Source organism: Apus apus, chromosome 4, assembly GCF_020740795.1.
Source record: "Apus apus isolate bApuApu2 chromosome 4, bApuApu2.pri.cur, whole genome shotgun sequence".
Lineage (NCBI taxonomy): Eukaryota > Metazoa > Chordata > Aves > Apodiformes > Apodidae > Apus > Apus apus.
This window is the reverse complement of record NC_067285.1, coordinates 37,439,571-37,466,050: the sequence shown is the minus strand read 5'-3', so window position 1 is coordinate 37,466,050 and position 26,480 is coordinate 37,439,571. Positions and strand designations below refer to the sequence as shown.

Genomic DNA, 26,480 nt, shown 5'->3' with positions numbered 1-26,480 from the left:
TCCATTTTGAGTGAAGTCAAATAATTGAAAATGTCATGAAAAATGCAAAGAGCTTTAAGACTCCAAACAGCAGAAGGCAGTATGATATTCTAAGAGGCTTCCACTTGCAATGTTAGCTGCCTCTGTCTTTCATTATGTGAGACAAACTACATATGAGATTTGTAAATAAACTGCACCCAACATCTACTCTTTACTGAATATTGCTGCAGCCATACAACTATGTAGGTCACGAGCTACACATGCTTCAGTTAAGCACCCTGCCCTATGCTCAGGCTAGATGATAATTTTCATGTGCAACAGAAGGCCTGGAAATAAGAGACAAAGTTTAACCAAAGCTATAACAGGCACAAGAAGCAGTTATGATTTTTTTTTCCCCACTTTAGCCTCAAATAGCTAAGCCACTTGTTAAACTCAGTTGCACACAGGCAATTTGTGCAAGACTTGCATCCAAGCATTAGCTCTTCACTGTTCCCAGTAGTAAAGTGGTCAACAACCAAGCTGCACCATTTCAGAAATAACAAAGACTATCGTGCCTCAGAAAATATACTGGTCATTGAATCATAAAAAAATGCAGCCATCTTAGGAAAAAAAAAAACATTAATCCAAATTTTCCTTCTTATACCAGAAGGTATCTGGTATGACAGAAATGAAATAGAAATCCAAATAAATCAGGAATAAATACAATATCTGAAATAAAGTATTAAAAAGTTGATTCTATGTCTCCACCCTTAAAATCCTTTCCTCTTCTAATTTCAAAATACTTTTTTTTCTCCAAGAAGTGCAGAACATGGCTGTTCAGACAGAAATGCACATCTGATTAAATGAAAAGTTATGCCAATGATTTTTAAAGACACTTGTTTCATAAATTAGTACACAGGACTTCTCTCATATCGTGCTGTGAAGCTACTGATTTTGAGAAGTCACTATTTCCCTTTCCTAAAATCCCACACTATCCAGACAAGATGAATTTTCAACCAACTCCTCAGGAACTGAGAGCCCAAAGCATGCTGTACCATACATACATCAGCGCCACTTCTAAAAGGCTTTGACAAGGCCCATCAGAGAAAAAGGGAACTGCAGCACCTAAGCCAGCCTGCCTTCTGGCAGCCAGGTGTGCCCTGCGACGCCTTGGGAGCATCAGCCATCACCAAAAGGTAGAGACTGCAACTCTTTGTTGACCTTGGGACACAAACCCTCCAAGGATGGGTAGAAGAACATAGATACCATAGAATGCAGGCTGGAGATCAGGCACTTCATCTGGATTTCACTGTAGGTTCATTTTATTCTCCACCTCCCAAAGCCCAGGGAGCAACCACGAGAGTATTATGGAGCCATCACCACCAAACTATTCCTACAGAAATACTGAGTGCAGGAGGAATTCACACCTTCATTTCCCTAAATGCCCAAATCACTGGCCTATCCAACCCGTGTCAGCTTTTCTCTTTTAGCTTGACAGAAGCCAGCTACCCTGAAATAGCCAGTGATCTGTAACAGAGGGCACTCCTACAGATATGGGTGTGCAGGGAAGCTAAGCTAACCAACAGCAGAAATGCAGACAGGAGCTCGTTTCAGTCTCAAAACGTGAAGCTCCAGCACACAGTGAGAAGAACCTTTGAAAACTTAAATCCTGCTCCTCCTACCACGTACCATGTACCTTCCCAAACAGCTCACTTGGGCTTCAAGTTCTCCTTCTTCACCTACCAAGGCATGGTTGGAGAGCTAACTACCAGCTCAGTCCTCTGTCTACACATGCAAATAGGTTCTTTTCCAGCTACCAGAAGTGATCAGCAACAATTCCATCAAAGCCCTGCAAAAAGAGCATCTCCAAGAAGTCTGCACAGAGTGATAAAAAAATTCAACTTTCACTTTTGCAGGAACATCAGCCTTCAAGCAAAGTCATCATACTGTACAGGCAGCAGTCTTCACTAATTCATTAACTGCTCAAAATGCACAGTTATGAAAAAAAACAAAGGCCTGAAGATAAGCTTCTTCCAAAGATATTTTTGCAATAATGAAAAATACCCACCTCTTCTATAAACGTCATTACAGATCTGCAGCCAGCTACTCGTTTTAGAAAAACCAGCCTGAGCCCAGTGTTCACTGGCCCACATCTAACACAACACTCTACGAATAAAAGCAACAAGACAAAAAAGAAAAAAAAAACAACACAACAATAAACTCAATTTGGCACATCATTAGCAACCTTGAGCAAGAAAATTCAGGTTCAATATTCACCTGTCTTCTTGTCAGGACCAGATAAAAAGATCTGCTTGGATTAAAAAAAAAATCTCTCCCTTCCAATTGCGTATCTGGACCAAGACATCTGAAACCCCAAACTCTTCAACTGTGAAGCTGACAACTCATCTTTTGGCCACCACTTGACTCTTCACAACCCCCAGAGTTCTCAGAAAACCCATCACTCAGGACCCAAAAATGAGATTTCTGTCATTAGGTCAGCAGTAAAATGTCACAGGCCAACGAAACCATCAAGTGCACACGAAAATGCAAGCCTAAAATTGCATTTTATCACCAAAAGAAAGCTGGAGCTGCTGCTTTTCAACTGGAAGCTCAGCAGCCACCTGCTGAAATTGGGAACCTTTCAAGCTGTTTTAAATCCACCAGTTTTAGGCCAAGGCCCAGTGCAACAGCAGAAGCTCTGCACAAGTTACAGCTGTTACTGGTTTTGATCCTGCCCAAGAACTGGATCTATCTGTAGCACTAGCTATGACACAAGTGTCACTGTTCCAAAATCCAGGAAATTTCACCCTGATCCCCTTGCAGAACAGAAAGCACTCTCTCTACAGGGATGCACCAAGCTCTGAATACTAATGGCAATATCAATTTTTCCTAGGACAGTTCCAATTCTGAAGCGAAGCTCCTGCTCCAAAACCTCTCAAAACACAACAATGATCTTCCTCCACCATGGAGAAAGACCACAGCCACAGCACAGCCTCCACGCACCATTAACTCAGGCAGGCCACTCAAAGCTAAACATCTGTCTGCCACTGCTGCAGCACATCTGTGCAGAAGGCCACCAAGACTAGACACCAGCAATGCTTCACTACGGCTTGACTCATTAGTCTTAACTGCACACGAATTACACGTTTCAGAATTGCACTCCTCACAATCCTCCCCAAAGCACTCTCGTTTGTACCACATCCTCATGTGTGCTGCATCTGAGGTCACGCCAGAGCTCTGTTCAAGCACTACGTTAGGAAAAGAGTTAATCTGGAAGCAGCGAGTGTCACCTCTTGCCATCGAGCACTTCCCTGCACTGTACGAGCACCAGCTCTGCCTCACTCCGCGTGTGAAAATCAGGGCAGAGGACAGAGGCTTTGCTTCTCCTGCTACGCAGGCTGAAGCAACCCCAGTAAAGCCACAGGCCTGCCACCATTATGTTCGCAGTTAAAAAAAAAAAAAAAAAAGAAAAAAAAAAAAGCTTTCTGGACGTGAGTCACGGCGGGACAGGAATATTGGCTATGCGAGTCAAAAAAACCAAGGCGGGCAGAGGTAAGGGGCAGCCCCACGTTGCTCGGGAGCGGGCAGGGGGTCCCGGGCAGGGGGTCCCGGGCAGGGGGCCCGACCGCGATCCACAAGGAGGGCTCCCGTTAATCCCGGCCCCCACGGAGCTGCCGTTAATCCGCCCGGCTGCCGGGCCCCGGGTCGGGCGGCCGCCCGGACAAAAGGGAGGCCGAGGCGGCGGGGGAGGGCGCGGCGGCCCGAGCGAGCCCCGGCGGCCTCCGTGCCGGTGCGGCGGGCCCCGGGCAGCGCGTTAGGTAACCGCGCAGGTCTGATGCAATAGCGGGACGTGCAGCGCCCGGTGCCGGGCCCCGTCCCCCGCCGAGAGGATACAGGTCAGGTCCAGGTCGAAGCCATCCTCCTGGTATCGCCTTTTGTTCCTGCTGACGATCTCTTTGATGATGGCGGTCATGTCTGGCAGCCGGGGGCCGCTCCGGGACTGCGCGCAGGGGCCGGGCGGAGGCGGCGGGGCGCGGGGCCGGCAAGCGGCGGGACGGCGGCCGCCGGGCGGCCCCGGGGCCTGCAGCGCCGGCGGCTCAGCCCCAGGCGGGCCCGCCTCCCTCGGCGGCGGCGGCTCCCGGCGGCGGCGGCTGCCCCCCCCTCCTCCTCCTCCTCCTGCCGCCGCTGCGCCGAGCGGGGCGGGAGCAGCGGCGGCGGCGGCCGAGCAGGGAGGGTCCGGAGCCGGGCCGAGTCCCTGAGGGTGCCGCCGCCGCCGCCGTCTTTGAGGCGAACGAGGCGGAGGCGGAGAGAGCAGCTCCCCGGCGCTCCGGGCCCCAGCAATGGTGACAGCGGCTCGGGGCGCCCCCCCGGCCCGGCCCCGCTCCGCCCCGCTCCGCTCCGCTCCCCGCCCGGGGCGGCGGCGGCGGCGGCGGTGGCGGCAGCGGCGGCGGGCCCGGAGCCGCGCGGTGGGGCCGGGCGGGTGCTGCGCGGCGGGGCGGCGGCTCCTCAGGGCGTGCGGGCCGGCGGCGCGGCCTGGCTCATCCCCCCGGGCCTGCTCCGCGCCCAGCAGCGCCGCGCCAGCGCTAGGCGCCCATCATGGCTGCAGCTTCCGAGAGGGCAGGCAGCGCCGCCCCGCCCCCTCCGCCGGACCGGAAAAGTAGTCCCACCCCCCCACACCCGCCGCCGCCGCACAACCGCCGGGACCCCCGCCCCGCCGCCGCCGCCGCCCCCCGCGGCCCCGCCCCGCCGCCTCGCCCCCGCCTGCTGCCCGCCGCTCCCGCCGCCCGGCCGGGGAGAGCGGGAGCCGGGCGGAGGGATACGGGCGGAGCGCGGTGAGACGCCGCCGCCGCCGCTGCTGCCGCCGCGCCGAGCGAGAGGTGCTGCGCCCGGGTCACGTGGGAGGCCCGCAGCGCTCGCGGCGGCCCCTCCCCCCGCGGGCGGAAGTGCCCGGGCCGGGCCCCGGGGCGGGAGCGGGAGGGTCCGGGCCTGCGGGCACCGGGCCGGGGCCGGGGCCGCTGCCGGGGGTCCTGCCGGGGGTCCTGCCGGCCCCGGGGCCGGCCCCGGGCACAGCGCGGGGCGCGGGGCCAGCCCAGCCCCCGGCGGTTCGGGGCCGGGCTGAGGCAGCCGGGCAGGCCCGCAGCCGCTGCCCGCCCGCCGCGCGCGGGCACCTACCGCCCCCTGCAGCCGCCGGGGCCCGGGGGTGCGGGCGGCGACGCGGAAGCGTCCCCAGGGTGCCCGCGGGTGGCTGCCCGGCCGGGGCGTTCGTGTGGAGCCTTCCCGTCTCCCTCACGGATGGCAGGGCGCCGTCTGCGAATCTCCTGTGAGGTCCTTTAAAACTCCAGCAAAGAAAAATTCCCCCCCGGATGGAGGGAAAAACACGCTCCGTGCAGGAAACTGCAGGAGGTCTCCGGGAGCTGCCGGGGTGAATGGTTTGCAGGAGAACGATCTGCACCGGCCCCAAGTGCTGGGGGATCAAGAGGGAGCTCGCCAGGTTATAAAGCTGAAGAAACGGGGTTATAGGCAAATGAATTTGTGAACTTGCCTTCCTCAAAAATGCTGTCTCGGCTTCTTCCTCTAGTTGGACAGTAAGTAATGTGAGGGGTATCTCAGGGAGGTCAAGGATAACACGTCTTTGAAGGAGGCTGTTTAAAGGCAGTGAGGAGGCAGTTGGGCGTTTTATAAAGCAGTGATGAACATCTCCAAAAATCTGCCAGAAGCAGAAACAAAAGGGAAATGAAATCACTCCCTGTACAAGTAGAATAAGAGGCACCATGGAAAGGACCAGCCTGATGGGAAGACAGGAAGCCATGCATCCCTTTTTCCCTTCTCTCCATGAAGAGCAGAGTAGGTAAACCAGGCATCTCCCTGAAGAACAGATCCTGGGTTTCATTCCTAAGTCCACCTGAAGTGTTCCTGAGGTTGGCAGGGGAAGACACCTGCCGAAGAGACCTTGTATCTTGCAGGACCCATCAGAGCTCAGGGAAGACAACCCTGGCAGGAAGAGGAGTGGGAAATCTCTCTGTGGTTTCCTTAGTAGTTGCAGTACCCAGGGAATGGCTGTCAAATGGCAACTTGGAGAAAACTGGCACTGGTTTGCCTGTTGGTTGGGTGCTATAGGATACTGGCAACTTTCGCTTACACAGACTGGGCAATGCTTCACAAAACTTGCCCTTTCCTTTCTGAGGAGCAGCAGAAGAGGCATTCAGAAGGGCCAGGGAAGTTCAGTTTCTTGTTTGGTCTTTAAACAGCTTTTAGGAGAGGTGCCTAAGTCTGGCTGGACTGGGAAGAGGAATGGGAGGGTGAAGTGCCAGGCTTTGCCTTTCAGGGCTCAGAATAAACTGGAACATAAGGTGGAGGGGTTTCCTGGGCTGCTGCAGCCTCTGCGAGTGCTGAATTACAGAATTCTGTCATAAACGCATAAAGTTGTATCTTAAGATCTTTTGCCACCATTATTCCCACCAGGCAGCTGTTCCCAGAACCACCTTCTGATTTTAATGCTGAATGTACTTGTGACTGGTTTGTATCCATCTATTCTTATGCCAGCATTGGCCTCCAGTAGCTCCTGCTCTGCAGCTTTTACCCTTTGTGTGCTTACAGGCAGAAATGTCCATCCCAGCCATCATCTGACCACACTAAGCTAGCTGAGCTGCCCTGACTTTCCACTCTTCCTCATCTCAGCAGTGACTTTCTGCTCCAGTTTCATTATTATTCATTTCTTCTCACTGTAGATGACCAGAATGGCATGCAGTGTTCCCGACGGGATCTTGCCAGCACCAAGAACAATGGTATTCATCCCTTCCAAGCTCTGCTGGGAGCACTGCTCCCAAGACCTCTCAGAGCCTGGCTTTTGTGGCAGCTCATAGTCAGTTTGGGATCAACTTGTGTGTGTGTGCAGTGAGATCCTCCTGTTCCTTTCCCAAATGTATGAAATGAACCCATGAATCCTACTCCTCAGTCCTGGGCTTGGGGATTATCCACAGACACAGACATGGGTAGCAAGTCAAGATCATCTCTGAAAACATTTCTGAAAGTCCTCTACATCCTGAGACTGCCCCTCACCTCCTAACATCCAACTGCATACCTGCCACTAGGAGGTTGATGTGACTTCCTTGAAAGTCCTTTTGCTGGATTCCCAATTCCAAGTCAAACCAAGGCTAAAAAGGAGTCTGAGCAGTAGGAATCTTATCTGTGACCATCCTGTCATCAAGGCCTGGGAGAGATTTTCATCACATCATGCCGCAATGATCTTCACTGCTGAAATCTCCTGAGCCAACCTGCAGGACTCTGCCAGCAATTGGTAGGAAAGAGAACATAATTATTGCACCTTCGATACTCATGATGCACCTCCATCTTCAGCTCTGTGTAGAGCTGAGGTCCTGCTTTAAAAAGTTAGCTAGAGGTCTATAAAATCTGAAGTTACCAAAGTGGTTGGACAGGGACTGCTTGCTTTGCCATTTCTTCACCTGTAGGGGTTACAGGTGAAACTACCTGGTGACAGGTTCAGGACAATACAGAGGGGTGATTAGTGTCCTGGCATTAAGTTAAATTGTGGGACTTGGCTACATAAATGGTGCAGATGCCCCAAGTTTTTGAGGAGAGAGCAGACAAGTGCATGAAAATGATGGCTATAAAACACAGCACACCCTCTGACTTGGGAAGCCTTTGTTCTGCAAGTTGGTGACACTTGGAAGAGGCTTCTGAGGAAAATCTGCTCCATGCAGTTGCCCAGTTATGAGGCTGCTCCCCTTTCCTCCAGCTTGTTCTGTACTTTCCCATCCCTTATTTTGTTCCTTCCATAAACTTTGTCTTGCTTTCTGCTCCTCTCATGTCACCCCAATTCCCTCTCTTTGCCTTTTGTTGTTCCCTGTGCCCTGCAAACCCCCTTCCTACCTCCAACCATCGCTGAGAAAGTTCGCCAAAACCAACACGTTTCATAGCAAAGCGCCCAGCATCATCATCTGCCCATATTTTGAGCAACTGGGACACAATCCAGCTTCAGCATTCTGCATCAGCCTCACCCCCAGCCTGACCCTGCTCAGTTTCTGAAAAGTTCCATCTCAACATTTTTTCAAGTATTCTTGCAGCAGAGGACTTCTCTCAAAGGTAACTTCCACAGCTGCCCCACAGCAGTGACAAACGGCAGGTTTCGAGCTCTTCTTGGTTGCGTTTCTCCCTGATTGCAGCAAAACAGATGTCACTTTTTTCAGAGCGGGTGAAAAAAAACAGAAGGGCCCTAAATATTTTCCTTTGGTGACAGTAATTTGAACACAACAGTGTTTTCCTAGAGCACGAAATGCAGGCAGTGAAATGATGGATTGTCCTCTTTTTTTTTGTTTTTATTCAAAAGGGGTGACTGCAAGAATGAGTATTGGCCTCAAGTTGATAGCCAAAGCTATCTGCACCACTGCTTGTATCTGTTTCATTTAAAAAAAAAACACAAAGGGAAACTCTTCACATGCTCTACACAAACTGAAATATATCTTATTTATAATCTTATTTACTGTCAAAGCCTGGAGGAGCAGCAGCAGAGGACGGCCTGTTAATCAATAGGTGCATTTTGACATCGATGTGTTTATATTCTGATTAAATACACCTTGTGCCTGGAAGAGCTACAGCACACAGAACACTGAAAGGGAAACGCTGAACTGTCAACACGGATGAAGCAGCCAAAGTGGTTTCAAAACTTTTTTTATTATGGTTTTTGGGTGGTTTTGGTGTATAGTAATCCAGTACATGGGATATTGATCCTGACGAGCAAATGGAGATCCCCAGGGAGCAGGCTCAGCTCCGTTAGCTGCCCTGGGGCGGGATCAGGATCCCAGGGAAGAACAAAACAGGGTGGAAGGGCCCGGGCGGCGGAACCTTGGAGCAGGGCAGAACCTTGGCACGGGGCAGGGCGGAACCTTGGTGCGGGACTCAGGCGGAACCTTGGTGCGGGGCCGGGCGGAACCTTGGTGCGGGGCCCGGGCAGAACCTTGGTGCGGGGCAGGGCGGAACCTTGGCGCGGGGCAGGGCGGAACCTTGGTGCGGGGCAGGGCGGAACCTTGAAAGCAGGGCGGAACCTTGGTGCGGGGCAGGGCGGAACCTTGGCGCGGGACCGGGTGGCGGAACCTTGGTGCGGGGCAGGGCGGAACGTTGGCGCGGGGCAGGGTGGCGGAACCTCGGTGCGGGGCAGGGCGGAACCTTGGTGCGGGACCGGGTGGCGGAACCTTGGTGCGGGGCTCGGGCGGAACCTCGGTGCGGGGCAGGGCATAACCTTGGTGCGGGGCCGGGCGGCGTAACCTTGGTGCGGGGCAGGGCGGAACCTCGGTGCGGGGCTCAGGCGGAACCTTGGTGCGGGACCGGGTGGCGGAACCTTGGTGCGGGGCAGGGCGGAACCTCGGTGCGGGGCAGGGCGGAACCTCGGTGCGGGGCAGGGCGGAACCTTGGTGCGGGGCAGGGTGGCGGAACCTTGATGCGGGACTCAGGCGGAACCTCGGTGCGGGGCCGGGCGGAACCTTGGCGCGGGGCAGGGCGGAACCTTGGTGCGGGGCAGGGCGGAACCTTGGTGCGGGACTCAAGCGGAACCTTGGTGCGGGGCAGGGCGGAACCTTGGCGCGGGACTCAGGCGGAACCTTGGTGCGGGGCAGGGCGGAACCTTGGTGCGGGACTCAGGCGGAACCTTGGTGCGGGGCAGGGCGGAATCTTGGCGCGGGACTCAGGCGGAACCTTGGTGCGGGGCAGGGCGGAACCTTGGTGCGGGGCCGGGTGGCGGAACCTTGGTGCGGGACTCAGGCGGAACCTTGGTGCGGGGCAGGGCGGAACCTTGGTGCGGGGCAGGGCAGAATCTTGGCGCGGGACTCAGGCGGAACCTTGGTGCGGGGCAGGGCGGAACCTTGGTGCGGGGCCCGGGCGCCGGCCGGAGGCGGGGCCGGAGGGACGCGCCGCCCCAGGCAGGCCCGGTCTGTCCCGCCCGCCGCCACCCGCCGGTCGTGGCTCCGACAGAGCGGCCCGAGCGGTGAGTGCCCCGGGGCAGGTTGGGCCGCTGCTGCTGCCGCCGCTGCTGCTGCCGCCTCCTGCCGCCCCGCCGGGCCCCGCGGGCGCCGGGCAGGTCACGGGCGGCGGGGCGGGCCCGCGCGGCCCTCAGCGCCTCCATGGCCGGGCCCGGGGCCGCCGCCGCGTTCCCTCCCCCCGGCCGGGCCTGCTCCTGCGCCCCCCGGGCCCGGCGGGGCGGCAGCCGCTCTGCCGGTGGGGCTGGGCGGGCCCCGGGCGGCGGGCGGTGCGGGCGGCCCGGCCGGGAGGCGGCTCGTTCCCGGGGCCGCTCCGCAGGGGGGTCGCGGCGAGTCCTTGAGAGGGCGGCGGCCGCTCCTGGCCCAGGGAGGGGGAGCGGGAACCGGCTTCTCCTTTCGGTTTCTCTTCCGGCAGGCGCTGGCGGGCAGGGCTGGGACAAAGCGCGGGTCGCGGCGCCGTTAACTCGCTGATCTCGGCGATCTGCCTGGAAAATAACTGCTAAAATTCCTGCCGGGTGCGCTTAAAAACCTCTCTTGCTAAAGCTTTTTCTTACCTTTGATATTCAGGGCGAGGGTTGCATAAGAAGCGGGCTTTTTCACTGGGGATTGGGGCTTTTTTGGAAGCGTTTTTCCTTTTTCAGTGACTATCTAGCCTTTCTATTTGAATAAGTCAGTCTTAAGAGGACATGCAGAATCCTCTAGCTCTGTGTTACTTGCTTAGATGCCTAAGCAGGCAAATTTTATTTGATTTCCAAGCAGGTACGCTCAGCAACGGCCTTGATTTTTAAATTTCTAAGCAGAGAATGAAGAATTAAAACCCCCCCCAAACTGTTTTAGTGATCCGCACTGGAATAGAGTATGGAGTCAGTGACCTCTTTTGGTAAGCACGTTGCAGTACTTCTCCTCATTCCAGTCTGCCCAGTCCTTGTAACCAGAATCCCTGGGACGGCTTTGCCGTGAGTTGAATACGGGGCTGTCAGAGCAGGAGGGCTGGCCAAGGCAGGGGGAATCCAAGGATATCTTGGCTCTAGGTAGCCCAGCTTTTCCCCGGCTTGACAGCTCAGCTTGGAGACCAGCCAGGGAGCTTTGGGAGCTGCCAAGGGGATTGCCACTGGTTTTGCCCTTGCAGGGGGAAAAACTGAGGGCTGACCGAGGAGAATGGTGGGGATCCTCCCGCAGAAACCCCTCTAGCTGAGGAGAAAGCAGATTGGGGGAAGAGGTCCCTGAATTTAGAAGTCATTTTTCAGTGTTTTAGGAAGAGATTTTTTTTTCCTCTCTGCAGCATGCTACCTGAAATTAAAGGTTTGGCTCCCGCAGCAGCCAGCCTTTTCCCCTGATAGCTGTGTGCCACATCCAGCATTTTCAGTCTTCCAGAAGTATTAATAACTCGGAATATCATCTGCTAGGGGCAGGCTCCAGTGCTTTAGCCTCATTTTATTCAAACACAAGTTGCTAATTGCTCCCTAGCGTGGCAGTTGGGTGCCCTTCCTTTAAACTTGCACCTGAGGGAAGGAACTCCCCGTTTAAATAATTGAGCTGCCTTTGTCTCCATGACTTGGCATTCTTGGGTCAGCAACAACAGTCACAAAATGTCGGTCTTAACGTCACCTTGGCACTGAAATGGAGTTGTGCTTTACTTCACTGGGATATTGTGTAGCTGAGAAGGAAGGCAGATTTCTTGGGGGAAAGGGTGAAATCAGGACCTTTTTGCACATGGTGGAGAAGTTAGGCCTCACATTGCTGCCAACGTTTCTCCTCTGCTTCCTGAAAGTAAAAGTGAAACCATCGTTTAGTCCCGCACGGTTTGATACGTCGGGCTTGTGCTGTTGCTGAGGTATTTCATGATAACTTTGTGGTAAGCTGTGTGCACAGGAGGTAGTTTTTCTAAAACTGTGCTTAAGTATCAGGCAGGTATTTTCTCAGCTTTTAATTTTTCCTTTCTGTGCCTCCCTGTGCTTGTTCTACGTGTAGTGTTGAGGGGCAAAATGGTTCATGCCGAAGCGTTTTCACGTCCCCTGAGCCGGAACGAAGTGGTCGGATTAATTTTTCGTTTGACCATATTTGGTGCTGTAACATATTTTACCATAAAGTGGATGGTTGATGCCATCGATCCCACCCGAAAGCAGAAAGTCGAAGCTCAGAAGCAGGTAAGATTTTTATTAGTGTTTCTGTGAAAGGCCTCGTTTGTTACCTGCTCGTACAGAGAAATCTGCTAACTGAAAGCTGGACTTGAAGTAACCCATGAAGCAATTCAAAAAGCACATGGAATCATCAAAAAAGCCTAGAATTAGTCAATTAGTTAGTTAGGAAGTTAGTTAGTAAATCTCAGCATCGAGGCTGTTAGCATTTTCAGTGCTTATGTTTTATAGCAAGTGAAAATGTCTAGCTTGAAGTGGTGGGAAACCTGTTGAATTGTCTCTAATGACCTGCTAGCGTGTGGCCAGCTGCTGACAGCTTTCCTAAGCAGCAGTTGGGTTAAATCGTGCTCTTGGTTGCTTTTTAAAACCTTGAGCAGAAAGAACTGAATTCTCTGCTGCTTTTTGCCCACTTAATGCCAGAGAGAGAGATTGAAGTTGCTCATTACAAAGGGAACACTGATCTCCAAATGTCTTTTTAAGAACAGCTGGCACTTTGTCCCTCTGCCTCTCTTCTCCTCCTACCTCCAGGAGCAGTCAAAATGCCCTGGAAATGGGAGGAAAAAATAAATTGAAAAGCCTCATTCCTTGTACTAGGATGGTTCATGGGAGTTAATGTTCTGGGAAAAGATTTAGGTGCATTTCAAAACTGAAAGTTAAATATTCCCTTTGGAAAGTATTGAAGGAAATGTTGCAACTCTTTTTTTTTTTTTTTTGTTAGTTTTCTGGCTGACACAAGTGTCACAGATTCAGACAGCAGTTTTGAGCAACCTCATTCTGATTTGGGTGTTTTTTTTTCTTTTTCAATGAAATATTTAGTTTAAAAAAATTGGCCCCGCTTTCACAATCTGTGCTAGTGCCAGCTATGAGATAAGAGCTTGCAGTGTCCCAAAAGCATGTCAGACCTAACTGCAACTTGGAGTGGAAAGAGAAACTGAATTACGAGGGCACACTGGGACAGTAAATTATTTTTCCTTTTAAATTGGGAATGACATGGAGTACATAGAAAAAAAGTGCCTGGCTTCTGTCAATAATCTTTTCTTTTTTTCTTAAAAATGTATCAGTCTATCTTTGATTCAGTGCTGTGGAGGTTTGAGGTTGGCACATGCCTTTTGTAATAACAAAATGGTATCCCTCATGGCAGTGTGTGTGTTTATTATTTGCAGGGTTGTGAATGAAGATAATTGAGCATGTAAAAAAACCTCAAGAGTTCTTTTTAATAGCAACTTTCAGGCTTTTCATCTGAAACCTGTCCCGAGTTTGTGAGGATTAATAGGCTTATTTTTAAGTGTAACCCCTGTAATCAGCTTTGGGAAGTCCAGCTTATGGAAATCGTTTTGTGTGGAGCTTTCTTGTGTGTCTGCAAACCTGCTCTGAACAGCAAGGGCCATATTTTAATACTGATTTCTGATGCTTTCCAGGTGATCCTGCGTGTGAGTTGTGGGTTTGGGGTGGGAGGGCTGGTGTGGCAGTTACTTGATGGGAACAAGTTGCACTGAAGTGACAACGAATCATTGGGAAACAGCAGAACCTGCTACTGCAGAAAGATTTGTGCTCTATCTAGAAAAGCTTTGCAGTGTCCAAAGAGCAGTTTTTTAAAAACTAATTTTTAAAATTAAGGATTGCATTTCTTTCCCTGATTTTCCTGGCGGTTTATTTCCCACAGGCTGAAAAACTGATGAAGCAAATTGGAGTGAAAAATGTCAAGCTTACTGAATATGAAATGAGTATTGCTGCACATCTCGTGGACCCACTTAGTATGCATGTAAGAAACTGCTTTCCCTGTTACTCTGATGAAAGCACTCGAGACAAGGAAGATCTTGACGTTTGTCATATATATGTATCCATGGGAACACAGCAAATATTTATCTAATTTAAAACTAAAAGTCCATTGTTGAGAGCTGAAAGTTTTTTATCACTTTTTTATTTTTGAGGCCTTGCACTGCTTTTAAGCTTGTGGATGTTCTTCTGTTGGCAGGGACTGTGATGAACATTTCTAATGCTGTTTTTTCCATGTTAGGTCACCTGGAGTGATATTGCAGGCTTAGATGATGTCATTACAGATTTGAAAGACACTGTCATTCTGCCTATCAAGAAGAAATATTTGTTTGAGAATTCCAGACTCTTACAGCCACCAAAAGGTAGGAAGGAAATTATACAGATTTATATCTTGGTATTAAAAAAGGAAATTTACAATTACCCAGAAAGAGGAGGTGAGTGGCCAGTCCAAAGTGCAGCCATTAGGATTGATGCCAGGGAAAACCCTCAGGTTTTTCCTCTTTCCTTGCCATGAAACCAAGTTCTAGTGCATACATTTCACCTTCATAATGAAGTGATAATTGCTTTTCAGTTACTGATGTTACATTTTGTGCACTTATCTATGTAGCCTGCATTTTTAGCTGCCTAAATTGGGTTTTTTTGTCTTCTTAGACCCCATCTTGTCCCCTTGGTTAATGTTTCTCCAGTATCACAAAAACCTAAGTCATAAACATGAGAGGTCAGTGTAAGATAATCTTGCAAACATCTCTGTTCTAGTCCTAGAAATTCCAGTCATTCAAAGAGGCAGAGATCCCATTGTTATTCTGGAGATGCCTTGGTTTTCTCTGGAGCTGAATTGCACAGTACTGAAGCAGGAAGGCAACCTCCAGGTGACAAATTAAGTTTCCAACAGCAAAGCAGAAAAGTTGGACACTCTGCTGGAATGGTTGCAGCCACGTTTGCTGTATGTTACTGCAGACCAGCAGAATTTGAACCTAAATTTTTGGACAAAATACCAAAGTTTATCTTTACTGCTCTGAACCCTGGAATATTGTCTTCTGAAAATTCTCTGAAAACTATTTAATTACTGCCTGCATCCGTGACCATCTCAGTTCTGTGTCCTAAGTGATGGAAAATTAATCACTGCCTTAGTTTTTCCAGGCAACTTTCTGTTGAAGTCACACATTTAAACTGTCTGGAAAATTATTTTAATGCCATGGTCTAATAAGCTGAAGGAAAAAAATATGTTTTATTTCTATTTTTAAAGCAGACTTTCCATACAGGGCAGTTTTATTGGTAGCTTGTGCTGAGTGTTAATTGGAAATCATTGCTTCAGAGTAATTATATTTGTGGTATCAGTCACAGAAACAGAAAAAAACCCCCAGTAATTCTCTGTGTTTCAGGCTTGTTTGACTTTTTTTCTTTAAATTGTTTTATTTACAGCTAGACAGATACCACTGTGAATTCTTTCACAATGACAAGTTTAAAAAGGATATGAAATGTCGTATTTAATGGTGGCTAACCTTTCAAAAATGGTTGTGGGCTGCTTCCCCCCCCCCGTGCTAAGTTTTACTAGCAAGGCTGCAACTGGCTGCGTACAAGGCCTGTCAGATGTTTACAGGAAATAGAGGGTTTTACTTTTATGTAACCTTTATAGTCACAGTCATAAAGCAGTCATCTTTCAGACAAATGCCTCCCTTCATTTCACCATCTCTGTTTTAAGATCTTCTTAGCTTTAATTTTATAATATAGATATCTTAACCAACTCTGTATTTGATTTGGTGGAACACTGTGTAACTTGGCTTGTTATCTTCTAGAGGTTAGGTGAAATACAAGTCTGGACACTATCAGATCTGTCACACCAAAGCAAGTTTTGTGTCCAGAGAGCATTAACACTGTGATTTTTCCAGGAGTTCTTCTCTATGGCCCTCCTGGTTGTGGCAAAACTCTGATCGCCAAAGCGACGGCCAAGGAAGCAGGTTGTCGATTTATTAACCTCCAGCCTTCAACACTGACAGACAAGTGGTATGGAGAGTCTCAAAAACTGGCTGCTGCTGTCTTCTCCCTTGCTGTAAAGCTCCAACCATCCATCATTTTCATAGATGAAATAGGTAAAAAGCTGTCTTTTTTTTTTTTCTCAGTAACTGTAGCAGAGTGACATTAAACTGCAGGTTCCTGTGGATGGGTGTGTTGATCTGCTGTCACCTGCTCCTTCAAAACAGTGATAATGGAACAAGGTTTAGTAATAGAAATGTTGTTTCAAAGTAATGGTGGCAAATTAGGAGAAACAGTGTATGTCTTCCTGTGTCAGCACCTGAAGTTACAAGTAGAACAAGTTGCTGCTTGTTTTTGGTTGGGCTGAGGTGGTTCATCAGGGAAGCTGCTCTTCTGTCAGGGGATCTACTTGTCCAGGAGACCTACCACCAAATACACTTTAGTGCTTCTGCACATAGTGGAAAGTAAAACAGGGGTTTAGGAGAGCTCAGGAATAATAGTTTAATAAGGCTGAAGAAGGAGGAGGGGAAGGACAGCAAAGGTGCCACGTGTTCAGCACATTTGGACTTGTCACATCAGCATTTAAGTCCCTGGGAACTTGAGCAGTTCAGTTAAAAAGGCTCATGGTCTCACTGGCACTTCTTGAAGTTGTTGCAGAAACAGAGCCTGACTGAGCTTTTACCCTTCCCACAGGTCAGGATTATGAAGGGTCTATGTTGTTAGAATGGTTTTTTATCCTTTTGCAGAGGTGAGAAAAGCCTGGTGTTTTGCCTGTTGGAAATTCTTCAGGCAACCAGTGGCACAGTTAGAGCTCCACAGAAGCTTGCTGTGCTTTGGTGTCCTCTACCTTGCCAGATTTTGAATGCTTGCATCTCTGCATGAGAAATTAAGGTTAAATTTACACTTTCCATCAATTCAGGAAGGTGCAAATTTGGAGCCCAAGGTTTGGGACCACCTCATGAGATAGCTACATGCTTCTGTAAGGTAATTTACAAGATGCACTTAGGAATATGGTGGCATTCTCCCTTCCTATTCTTCATCATAAGAAACGTTTTTCAGTTTGCTGACAGTGTGGATTCAAAAAGTGATTTAGAAGATAGAGAACAGCATGGGTTGAAATCAAACAGCATCATTTTTAGGGCAGGATTGAAATTAAATTGCTTTACTGGATCCTTTGATGCAGATTCCTTCTTGCGGTGCCGGTCCAGTTCTGACCACGAAGCCACAGCTATGATGAAAGCCCAGTTTATGAGTCTCTGGGATGGGCTGGACACAGATTTTAACTGCCAAGTGAGTACAAAGGATGACAAGAAAATAATGGGATTCTTCTCTCTGGGTTCTTGTGCATTGAGCTGTCTGGGAGATAGCAGAATGAGTCTGGTAATGGCCAAAAGTGTTTTCTTTCCCTGTCAGTGGTGGTGATTGCCAGTGTATTATGGGAATGAGGTGAGTTATATTCAGAGGTAATTTTCATTCTTGAGAAGATTTGGTTTGCATTTGGTGTTTTGGTTTTAATTAAGAGGTGTTACTTTCACAAGTGTCTTAATAATATGGCTGTATAGTTGGAGTTGCCCAAATTTGGAATTGTTAAACTGCTTTGAAAAACATTCTCTCAACAATACTTTCAGCAGGTGAAGCAAATCTTTGCTTTCAGGAAAGGTATTGAAAGGTCTGAGGGTTCATCCCTGCTGCAGGTTGGTTGCTTTGCTTCCAGAAAAGGTTGCACTAGTGTTAGACAAGCACCAGAGTCTGGAGTTAAGCTTAAAGAGCAGGGAAGTGAATGTTATCAAAACACAAATTCTATTAGAGCCCTGCTTCCATCCTGTTATTCCTGGCCACCCCCCCCCCCTCCTAAAATCAGGAGAACTATTTTATTCTGGAGAGGAAAAAAAATAATTTTAAAAGCTGCTGGTGCTATAAGAAAACCCAAACAACATTTATGAAACAAATGACTTGAATGTACCAAGCCTGCTTGGTAGGTTTCTGAACTCTCACCTGGAGCAATCTTTTTAAGTCCTTCAGAAAGGATGTTTATTCTCCAATTAAAAAATGGTTCAGCCTTTTAAAACTGTATTTTTCTGTAAAGGGTTCCAGAGTTCTGCCCTCCATTAGTTTTTAATTTGTAAAGTCTGCTTTTCCTCCCCTCTCAAACTTGTGCTAAAGATATTTTTCAGTTGATTTATCATAGAAACCCAAACTGGTTTGGGTTGGAAGGGACCTTCAAGATCATCTAGATCCAACCCCTGCATGGGCAGGGACACTTCCCACCAGCCCAGGTTGCTCCCCTCCCTGGCCCTGCTGGTCACACTGATGGAGATGCAGCCCAGGACACGGGTGGTTTCTGGGCTCCAGCACATGGTGCTGGCTCATGTTGAGCTTCTCATCACCCAACACCCCCAAGTCCTCCTCAGGGCTGCTCTCCACCCACTCTCTGCCCAGCCTGGATTTGTGCCTGGGGTTGCCCTGACCCATGTGCAGGACCTTGCACTTGGTCTTGTTGAACTTCATGCAGTTCCATGGGCCTATCTCTCCAGCCTGTAAAAAACTTCAAATCCAGATTAGGACCCAGTGAACATATAGACCGAGGAGCTTTGGAGCAGGGTGTCTGCTGACCATGAATAACAGGCCAGTGGTATGAACACTTAACTGGAAGGTAATAAGGTCTTGCAAGCACACGTCTTCCAGTGTTTGAATGTAATGTCCTTTTTCCCCAAAATGCTGACAACTTCTTGGAGCAGGTTAAACTGCTCGTTCCCTGCAGTGAGACAAACGTGGTCTTACCCATCTCTGGAGATGCAGAGCCTTAACAAGCCACTCTTGTCCCTCATTCTGCCTCTGTGGGGTAGAGAGCCACCCAAGAGCAGATAAATGGCTGAGACACCACAGGGTTTGATTCAGGTTCCTGGGGAGATTTCTGTTTGTCTGTTTCTATGCTGTGTCTCAGGCTCCTTCCCAAGGTGTCACTGCAATTGAGGAAGTGTTCTTCTGGTGATGGCTTTGACATTTGCATTGTGTCCAGTTTTGACAGCCAGCTTGCTGAGCACTTTTGTGAATTTCAGAAGTTTACTTGGGAGCTTTGCTTGTCTGACTCTTGCCAGACAAATTTCCTTTGAATAAGAATGAACTTTGGCTTTTGTTATGGTCACAAAGATTCCAAGTGCTAGGAGGAAACCGTAAATGAGTGTTGTGAGGAATGTTATTTGTTGCTGTGCTGATTGCACCTGAAAGGCATGTTCAGCTTTGGGCCAACCCTGTTGAGGATGTAGTCTGGACTCCTGCAGGATCTAGGAGCAGAGAGCCTGGAAGACACAGCTGTGCTGCATGAAGGGACAGTTCAGGTCTGGAAGTCTCATCCAGCCATGTTTGTGCCCTGGGGGGTCCTGCCTTTGCAGAGTCACAGAATCATCACGGTTGGAAAAGACCTCTAAGATCACCAGGTCCAGCTGTCAACCCAGAAAACCCCCCATGCCCTGAAGTGCCACATCCACACGTTTCTTGAATCCCTCAAGGGATGGTGACTCCACCACCTCCCTGGGCAGCCCCTTCCAGTGTCCAACCACTCTTTGGGTAAAGAAATTCTCCCCAATATCCAGTCTGGACCTCCCCTGGTGCAACTTCAGGCCAGTTCCTCTAGTCTTGTTATTATTCACTTGGGAGAAGAGGCCAAGCCTCACCTCCCTACAGCCTCCTTTGAGGCAGTTGTAGAGAGCAATGAGGTCTCCCCTCAGCCTCCTCCAAGCTCAACAACCCCAGCTCCCTCAGCCTCTCCTCACAGGACTTGTTCTCCAGCCCCTTCTCCAGCTTGGTTGCTGGTGCAACATGCTGCAAGAACTCAATGCCCTTCTTGTCCTTAGCGGCCCAGAGCTGAGCACAGTACTCGAGATGTGGCCTCACCAGGGAACCCAGGCCGAGCCCTGGTGGAAAACAATTAGCCAGCCTGTAATGAAGCCTCTAGGTGGCAGGGTGACTCTGCTCGGGGACACACGACGGGGCCGGGAGCTGCCAGGGCTAGCTGCGGACCAGTGACCCCAGACAAAAGACCAGGAGCACCTCAGGAAATTCTATTGAGAGGAGATTTAATTTCCCTGACATATTTCACTTTGGTGACTGGGTTATTTACCATGTACATAACTTAAAATAACAAATGAGAAAACAAGGCTGATGTGAATGGGAAGTAAATTTGTTCTTAAACTAATAAGTGGAAGGTGATTAAGTGACGTAAATACTCTCCTTGTATTGAACTTGGCTTGCACTGCTCCTGCAGGATGCCATGTAGGTTCTTCTTGACTTCTACTGCTTGTTTTAATGCTTGACAAAAAGAAACAACATTTTAGTGCATGCAAAAACTGCCAGTTTGGTCTTCCTGGCGATCTGATTGCCTTAATTTCTTCCACCAAGCGCAAAGATGCCATGTTTTTTAATACCTGATCAAATTGTCTTCTTCTAAGTTCCTTCCAGACCAGCAGGAGCTAAGGAGACATCTCCAGGCCTTAGAAGCAGAAGAGCTGAGTAACTGGAGTTAAAAGTTTCAAACTGGGCTCAGAAGGCTTCAGACTGATGTAAAAATCTCCACCCAGATGGTTCTCTGTGGTAGCAGTGCTCTCTTAAGCTGCCTGCTTAAATCCAGTTGCTGAAACCGGAATGTAACTGAAGGAAACCTGACGTAACTTCTTTCAACGTTGATGTTCTTGATAAAGTGTGGAAGAGTCACATGTTTGGTTTTGAAACTCCACCACGCTGGTGTTTTCCAAAGCTGTTTTCAGGCTGACTAGTTTTTCTTTCTGTTGGTGCACACAGGTGATAGTGATGGGAGCCACCAACCGTCCCCAGGACCTTGACTCTGCCATCATGAGAAGAATGCCGACCCGCTTTCACATCAACCAGCCTGTAAGTCAAGGCCAGCCTCACCTGGTTTTCCCAGAATTACTGTGTTCTTTTGACCTGTTTTGGTGTGGTGGGTTATTTTTGCTTTTTTGTTGGTTTTTTTTTTTGAAGCTCATATTTAACTTTGCTTTTTAAGGTGAAGTTTCTCACAGAAATCTTGATTCCTTGGGTTTTTTACCTGAAACCACAGAATTGTTTTGGTTGGAAAAGACCTTTAAGGTCATCCAGTCCAAGCATTAACCCAGCCCTGATGAGGCCACCCATCTCCCTCAGCACCACATCTACACAGCTTTTAAACACCTCCAGGGACTCCACCACGGCCCTGGGCAGCCTGTGCCAGGGCTTGACAGCCCTTTCCATGAAGAACTTAATCCTGATATCCAACCTAATCCTCCCCTGGCACAACTTGAGACCATTTCCTCTTGTTCTGTCCCTTGTTCCTTGGGAGAAGAGACTGAACCCCCCTGGCTCTAACCTCCTCAGGTGGTTGTAGAGAGTGAGAAGGTCTGAGCAACATCATGTGCAGCAAGACCTGCCCTTCTGATCTCTTTATCCCTAAGAATGGAGTGTCATGGACTCTGCACTCTGGAAGGAGCTTGATTTTCACTTGAGATAACCCCACAAAGCACAGAAGTGACAGCCTACAGGGGAGAGTGGCACCCAGGTGGAACAGTGGCAAGAAGCCCACACCTCCTGGCAGCCATTTATGCCTTCTTAACACACAGAGCCTGGTTTTGAGGGAAAGAAGAAGGAATGCAATCCACATATTAAAGCCTAATTTCTGCTCAAGCCTCTCCACAGTCAGGCACAGCAAAACTGGTGTTATTCCACATATTATTTATGCCAAACAACCAGTAATTAAGGTCTTTATCAATCAGGCCAGCTGTCACAAGGTCACCCTTACTATCAACTCTGCTAATAGCATCTTTTCCAAGGTATTTTAGTCACCCTCAGACACTGAGTGATGTCCCAAGACACACTTGCATCCAAGTTCAGTCATGGCTGTTGGTGTTCCCTGCTGGCTACAGCAACACTTCAGCATGCATTCTTTGCAGAAACTTCCAGACCAAACTGGAGGAGTACAGCTCTTCTGGATTGTGCAAGAGACTAGTCATGTTCCCAGACCCATCTCGTTTGAACTGGCTTTTGCTCCTGGTGGGTGGATACTTGGCAAACCAAAGCATTTCCAACCCAGGAGCTGCTTTTCTGTCCTGCCTGCTCGTAGGGCATTGTGCACCTGAGTAATCTTCCAGTTCTGCTTCAATTAGCAAGGGGCAAGGATGTGTATTTTAGTACTTTACTGTGTCTTTTTGTCAAGAACTGTCATCAGAAGGATGAAAAATGTACCTTAGGATATTAGAGGGGTTGGCTCCCTCTCTCAGGGTTAGAATTACAGCAGGAGGTGTCATTTAAGGCACAGAATTTTCCTTACCCCACTACAGCCATTTCAGGAACTTGACTCTTATCTGTGGTACTTGGTGATACAACCAAGATTGGCTCCAACTCCTTTGTTGATGGCCAAGATAATTTACCTGCTATGGATTGAAAGCACACACAGGTGGAATCACTGCAATGTAGCTAAAGCTTTGCAGCTTTTATAGCTAAGTTTGAGATGAAAGTGCCCAAATTTACTCATAAGAACTTGCCTGCAAGGCAGAGGGAACTGGAAGAAGTATTTTTTGAGACAGAGTATCAATTGTTCAGCTACCAGAGCACCTCTGGAGTAGGTTTTTCCCTGTTAACAATTAATTTAGAACAAGTTTGGTTTTGGGAGACACAAGCAAAGAGCCTCTTTGCTGCCTGTGTTTTTCCTGCTGTTAAGGATCTGCTCAGGCCTTCGCTGTTTCTTTCAGTGACCTCATCACAGGATGTGCTTGAAATTGCTTCAAAATTCCCCAAGCATCACCTGTAGAATTAAATCTGAATTTTTTTAAAGCAGAACAGTTTACCCTCTTCACCTGATTTAGCAAAATATGGAAAGCATCCCCTTGATCCAGAGAACCTGCCCTGCTCTACAGATGATGGGACATCTCTGGGCCAGCTGCTTTCCCTGAGGGCACAGTAAGACTGGATGTCAGTGGCTTCTCCCTTGCCCAGGCAGTCAGTGGAAATGCATGTGCCCAGATGTTGAGTTCCATGTGCTCCTAAGGTCAGGGTGCCCTGGATCTCCTGCTGACTGATTTGCCATCAGATGGGTTTCCTTAGGACATCTCCTGTTGGAGGGACCAGCTTGTGTCACTGAACTGCCACTGAAAGCAGTGCAGAATTGACATGGGTGTCACAGGTCTTGACTTTCGTGCTCTCCTAACTTCAGTCTCTTTTGTTTAAGGCTCTGAAACAAAGAGAAGCCATCTTGAAGCTCATTTTGAAAAATGAAAATGTAAGTAGCCTCTTTCAACAGTTCATTTGCTGTTTTCCTGAGTGCAAGCTCAAGGTGTTTTATAATTGACTGCCTTGGAGAAAGGGAGAGATGATCTACCAGGGTATTTCTGATGATAGCTTAGGAATCTGTTGTGGTTTTAGGTGTGGTGTTAAATTAAAGCAGTGGAGTTGCCTGCTGGTTGGAGCAGAAGGCTCAGAGCAGCAGAGCCTTGGATCTGGTGGGGAATCACCACCTTTGAGGAAGAAGATTTCGTTTCTCTGTCTCCTTTTCCTTGTTATGTAGCACAGAAAATGGATTTATCTCTGAAGGGGAATCCCTTGGAGCAGTGGAAGACATTTCAAGACACTTCAGTCTTCTCCCTGATGAAGCAGGGAGAAGAGCTTCTGATTCATTTGTTAACTGTGCAGTCTGTTGGCTCAAGCCAAGAGAAGAGGACTGACATTGTTTGATAGTGCATTTTTTGCACTTTGGTCCCTCTTTCCTTTAGAGGAAAACTACTGTAGAGATTGTTACTAGTGTTGTATGGTGTCTTCCCCCATCCAAGGGGAGGGGAAGGAGTCTCTGTGAGCACATCTGGCAGTGTCTGTTGGCAGGAAGTGGGGGCCTGTGTTACCAGAGGTCCCTGCCCCATTAAGTCTGCAGCACTAATTCTCGTCAAGTTAATGTTGCCAAGAGTCTCTTGATTGAGGTCTAGCCTAATAAATATCATTGGTTAGTAAAACCAACTTAATTCCAGAGGTGGCTGGAAGCAGCAAAGATTATACCTGGGCTTTTGCCTCCATCACCATGGGATACTTTCCCTCTTAGAAGAACTCCTCCCATCATTTTGGCCATTTATTGGACTAATTTGGCTTTAACTTTTTAAAAAGATGCTGCCCTGGCAGGTGTGCTGGGAGGGTCTCTGAATAAAGATGGGGTCTTGGCTGGAAAAAGGTCACTCTGAGCCAGCACACCTAGTTGGACACCTTCTTTTGCCTCCAGATTCCCTATTCTGGGGCTGTATGAAGCAGGAGCAGTTGTTGAGTAACTCAGGGAGCATCAGTTGCATGTCATGCAATAACTACTCGGAGGGCTCAAGGCCTAAGATGATAATTTGCTTTTAGCTCTGAAACAAAGACTGAAAAAGATTATTTCCAAGCAGGTGTACTGAGAGGTGACTGTTCCTTGTGATTGTTGAACAAAGTAACCAACTTTTTGTGCTCTGACCTCCTGGTTTTGGGCAGGTGGACAGGCATGTAGACCTCCTGGAGGTGGCTAAAGAGACCGATGGCTTCTCAGGCAGTGACCTGAAGGAGATGTGCCGGGACGCAGCGCTCCTCTGCGTCAGGGAGTATGTCAACTCTGCCTGTGAAGAAGAAAGGTACGTGCCTGGATCCTCTGTTCCAGAGCCACTGGGAATGCCTCTGCTGCTGCACCCTGCCCAGCTGCTAGTTTGTGTTTGCTCGCTGGGATTTCAGATTCACAGAGCTTTGAAAAAACATTGCTGTGATGCACAGAGATGCCTCTTTTTGCTGACAGATTGCCACTCTGCAACAAGACCCCCCAGCAAATGAGTTGCTTCTGTTCATTCTGACTGTGAAAAGCCAACTGTTTGTTCCTTGAGGTGGCATGAACCAGCAGGAGGTGATGTTACTGTGTCACCAGGCTCAGGTGCTGGTAGCACCCCTGCACATAGAATCATAGAAACACAGACTGCTTTGGGTTGGAAGGGACCTTAAAGATCACCTAGATCCACCTGCCCCTGCCATGGGCAGGGACACCTCCCACCAGCCCAGGTTGCTCCAAGCCCCATCCAGCCTGGCATGGAACACTTCCAGGGATGGGGCAGCCACAGTTTGCCTGGGCAACCTGTTCCAGTGTCTCACCTCCCTCATAATGAAGAATTTCCTCCTAATGTCCAGTCTAAATCTCTCCTTTTCCAGTTTTAATCCTTTACCCCTTGTCCTCTCCCTTCCTGCCCTTGTCTAAAGTCCCTCTCCTGGAGGCCCCTTGGCTTGCTATGATGTTCCCTTGCTGATCTTCCACACTTCCAAGGACAGGTTGCCAGTGTCCTTTTGGATCTGTCAGAACTGCTATTCTCAATGATTACTTTTGGTTTCAGCAGCTGTTGGACACCCCCTGAATCATCATCTTGCTTTTTTCTCTTTTAAAGCCACGATGAAGATGAGATCCGGCCTGTGCAGCAGCAGGACCTCCACAGGGCGATTGAGAAGATGAGGAGGTCAAAGGATGCCACCCTGCAGAATGTTTTGATGCACGTTAGTTTAGATTAAGAGAAAAGAATGTGTTTGCAGTTTCTGATGGGATTTAATTTGACTTCTGTAATCAGCAAAACCAATGTTGGGGTGGGAGCCGGAATGTTCCTTGAATTAAGGGAGTTCTGTTTCTGGAATTGTTTTTATACAACAAATTCTAAGTTATTGATATATCCTCATGCCTCAACTTAGAAATGTCACAAATAGTTCATGAAGTGGAACAATTATAGCCCAGACCAAGAGCAACTGCCCGTGTCCTGTCCCAGAATGGAGCCACACTGTGTAGCCTTAAAGCAGGCTCTGAGGGGGTGAGGGGAGGGGTGGGAGGGTGATGCAGCCCCAGGGGGAGTCATCCCAGCGTGTGTTCAGTGTACATAGCCACACATTTTTTATATGCAGATACAATCTTTAGGTAACATAGAGTATGGAAAAATGTTTTCTACTTGGCTGAGTCAAACCCAATCAGAAGACGTCTGGATTAAAGGCATCAACGCTCAGTTCACATTCACTTCTTCCTTTTAGCAGCAAGTGCAAAGATAGAAATTCTGCTTCCAGGGTAACTTTCAGGCAAAAGCTGCAACGTTGCTGACTCTTTTTCTTTCACGTGACCACTTGAAATCTGGTGCCATTTAGTGAAGATAGTAAACTACTGTAAAGATGTTGGAATACTTTTTCATTTTGTATGAATTCTGCTTTTTGAAGCTTTTGAAATGGAATGCTGTTTTTTCTTTTAATTTTTCCTTTGATGAGAGTAACTAGAGTAGAACCTCAACTGGCCTTTCATGAAGCCCCACCTGGCAGAAGCTCTGAAGCTGTGGCTCTCTGCTCTGGTCTGTGCTGCAAGGAGGACTTGCTGCTGCCTCACCCCCCTGGCAGAGCCCTCGCACCAGCACGTGTCCTACCCAGAGCTCTGAGCCTGGGGGGGAGGTCTGGTGACATTTTGCTCTGTCACCTGCTCTGAGCTGCAAAACCCAGAAGAAGGGGATGGGTCTGAGGTTTCTAAGTGTGATTTTTGCAACATTCTGCTGTACTTGCTGGCAACACTTCTGGTCGGTTCCTGTAACGTTACGTAGCGATAAAGGCAAAGGGTTAAAAATATAAGTGGCAAAAGTGTTTCGGTGAA

At 49.0% G+C, this 26,480-nt stretch overlaps 2 protein-coding genes across 26 annotated transcripts in view; one reads left to right on the top strand and one right to left on the bottom strand.

The window, feature by feature from the left end:
- The window catches only part of PTEN (phosphatase and tensin homolog), a 47,892-nt gene extending 43,307 nt beyond the window's left edge, over positions 1–4,585 (bottom strand). Inside the window, exon 1 of the mRNA XM_051617063.1 lies at positions 3,853–4,585. Within this exon, the coding sequence (XP_051473023.1) occupies positions 3,853–3,931 (79 nt within the window). The 5' untranslated portion in view covers positions 3,932–4,585. The remainder of the gene's footprint in view (positions 1–3,852) is intronic.
- Positions 3,838–26,480, top strand: ATAD1 (ATPase family AAA domain containing 1). Of its 25 annotated transcripts, none has more exons than XM_051617029.1 (11): positions 9,866–9,955; positions 10,707–10,827; positions 11,919–12,094; positions 13,749–13,847; positions 14,103–14,223; positions 15,751–15,951; positions 17,019–17,125; positions 20,633–20,722; positions 23,049–23,099; positions 24,326–24,462; positions 25,255–26,480. In XM_051617029.1, exons 2-11 carry the CDS (start codon positions 10,806–10,808, stop codon positions 25,373–25,375), a joined length of 1,125 nt encoding a protein of 374 aa, XP_051472989.1. In that variant the 5' UTR covers positions 9,866–9,955; positions 10,707–10,805; the 3' UTR covers positions 25,376–26,480. The 25 variants fall into 25 exon arrangements, with proteins under 25 accessions (XP_051473014.1, XP_051472988.1, XP_051473008.1 ...); XM_051617031.1 differs by lacking the exon at positions 10,707–10,827 and adding an exon at positions 10,363–10,462 and having other exon boundaries at positions 9,873–9,955; XM_051617054.1 differs by lacking the exons at positions 9,866–9,955; positions 10,707–10,827 and adding an exon at positions 3,838–3,854.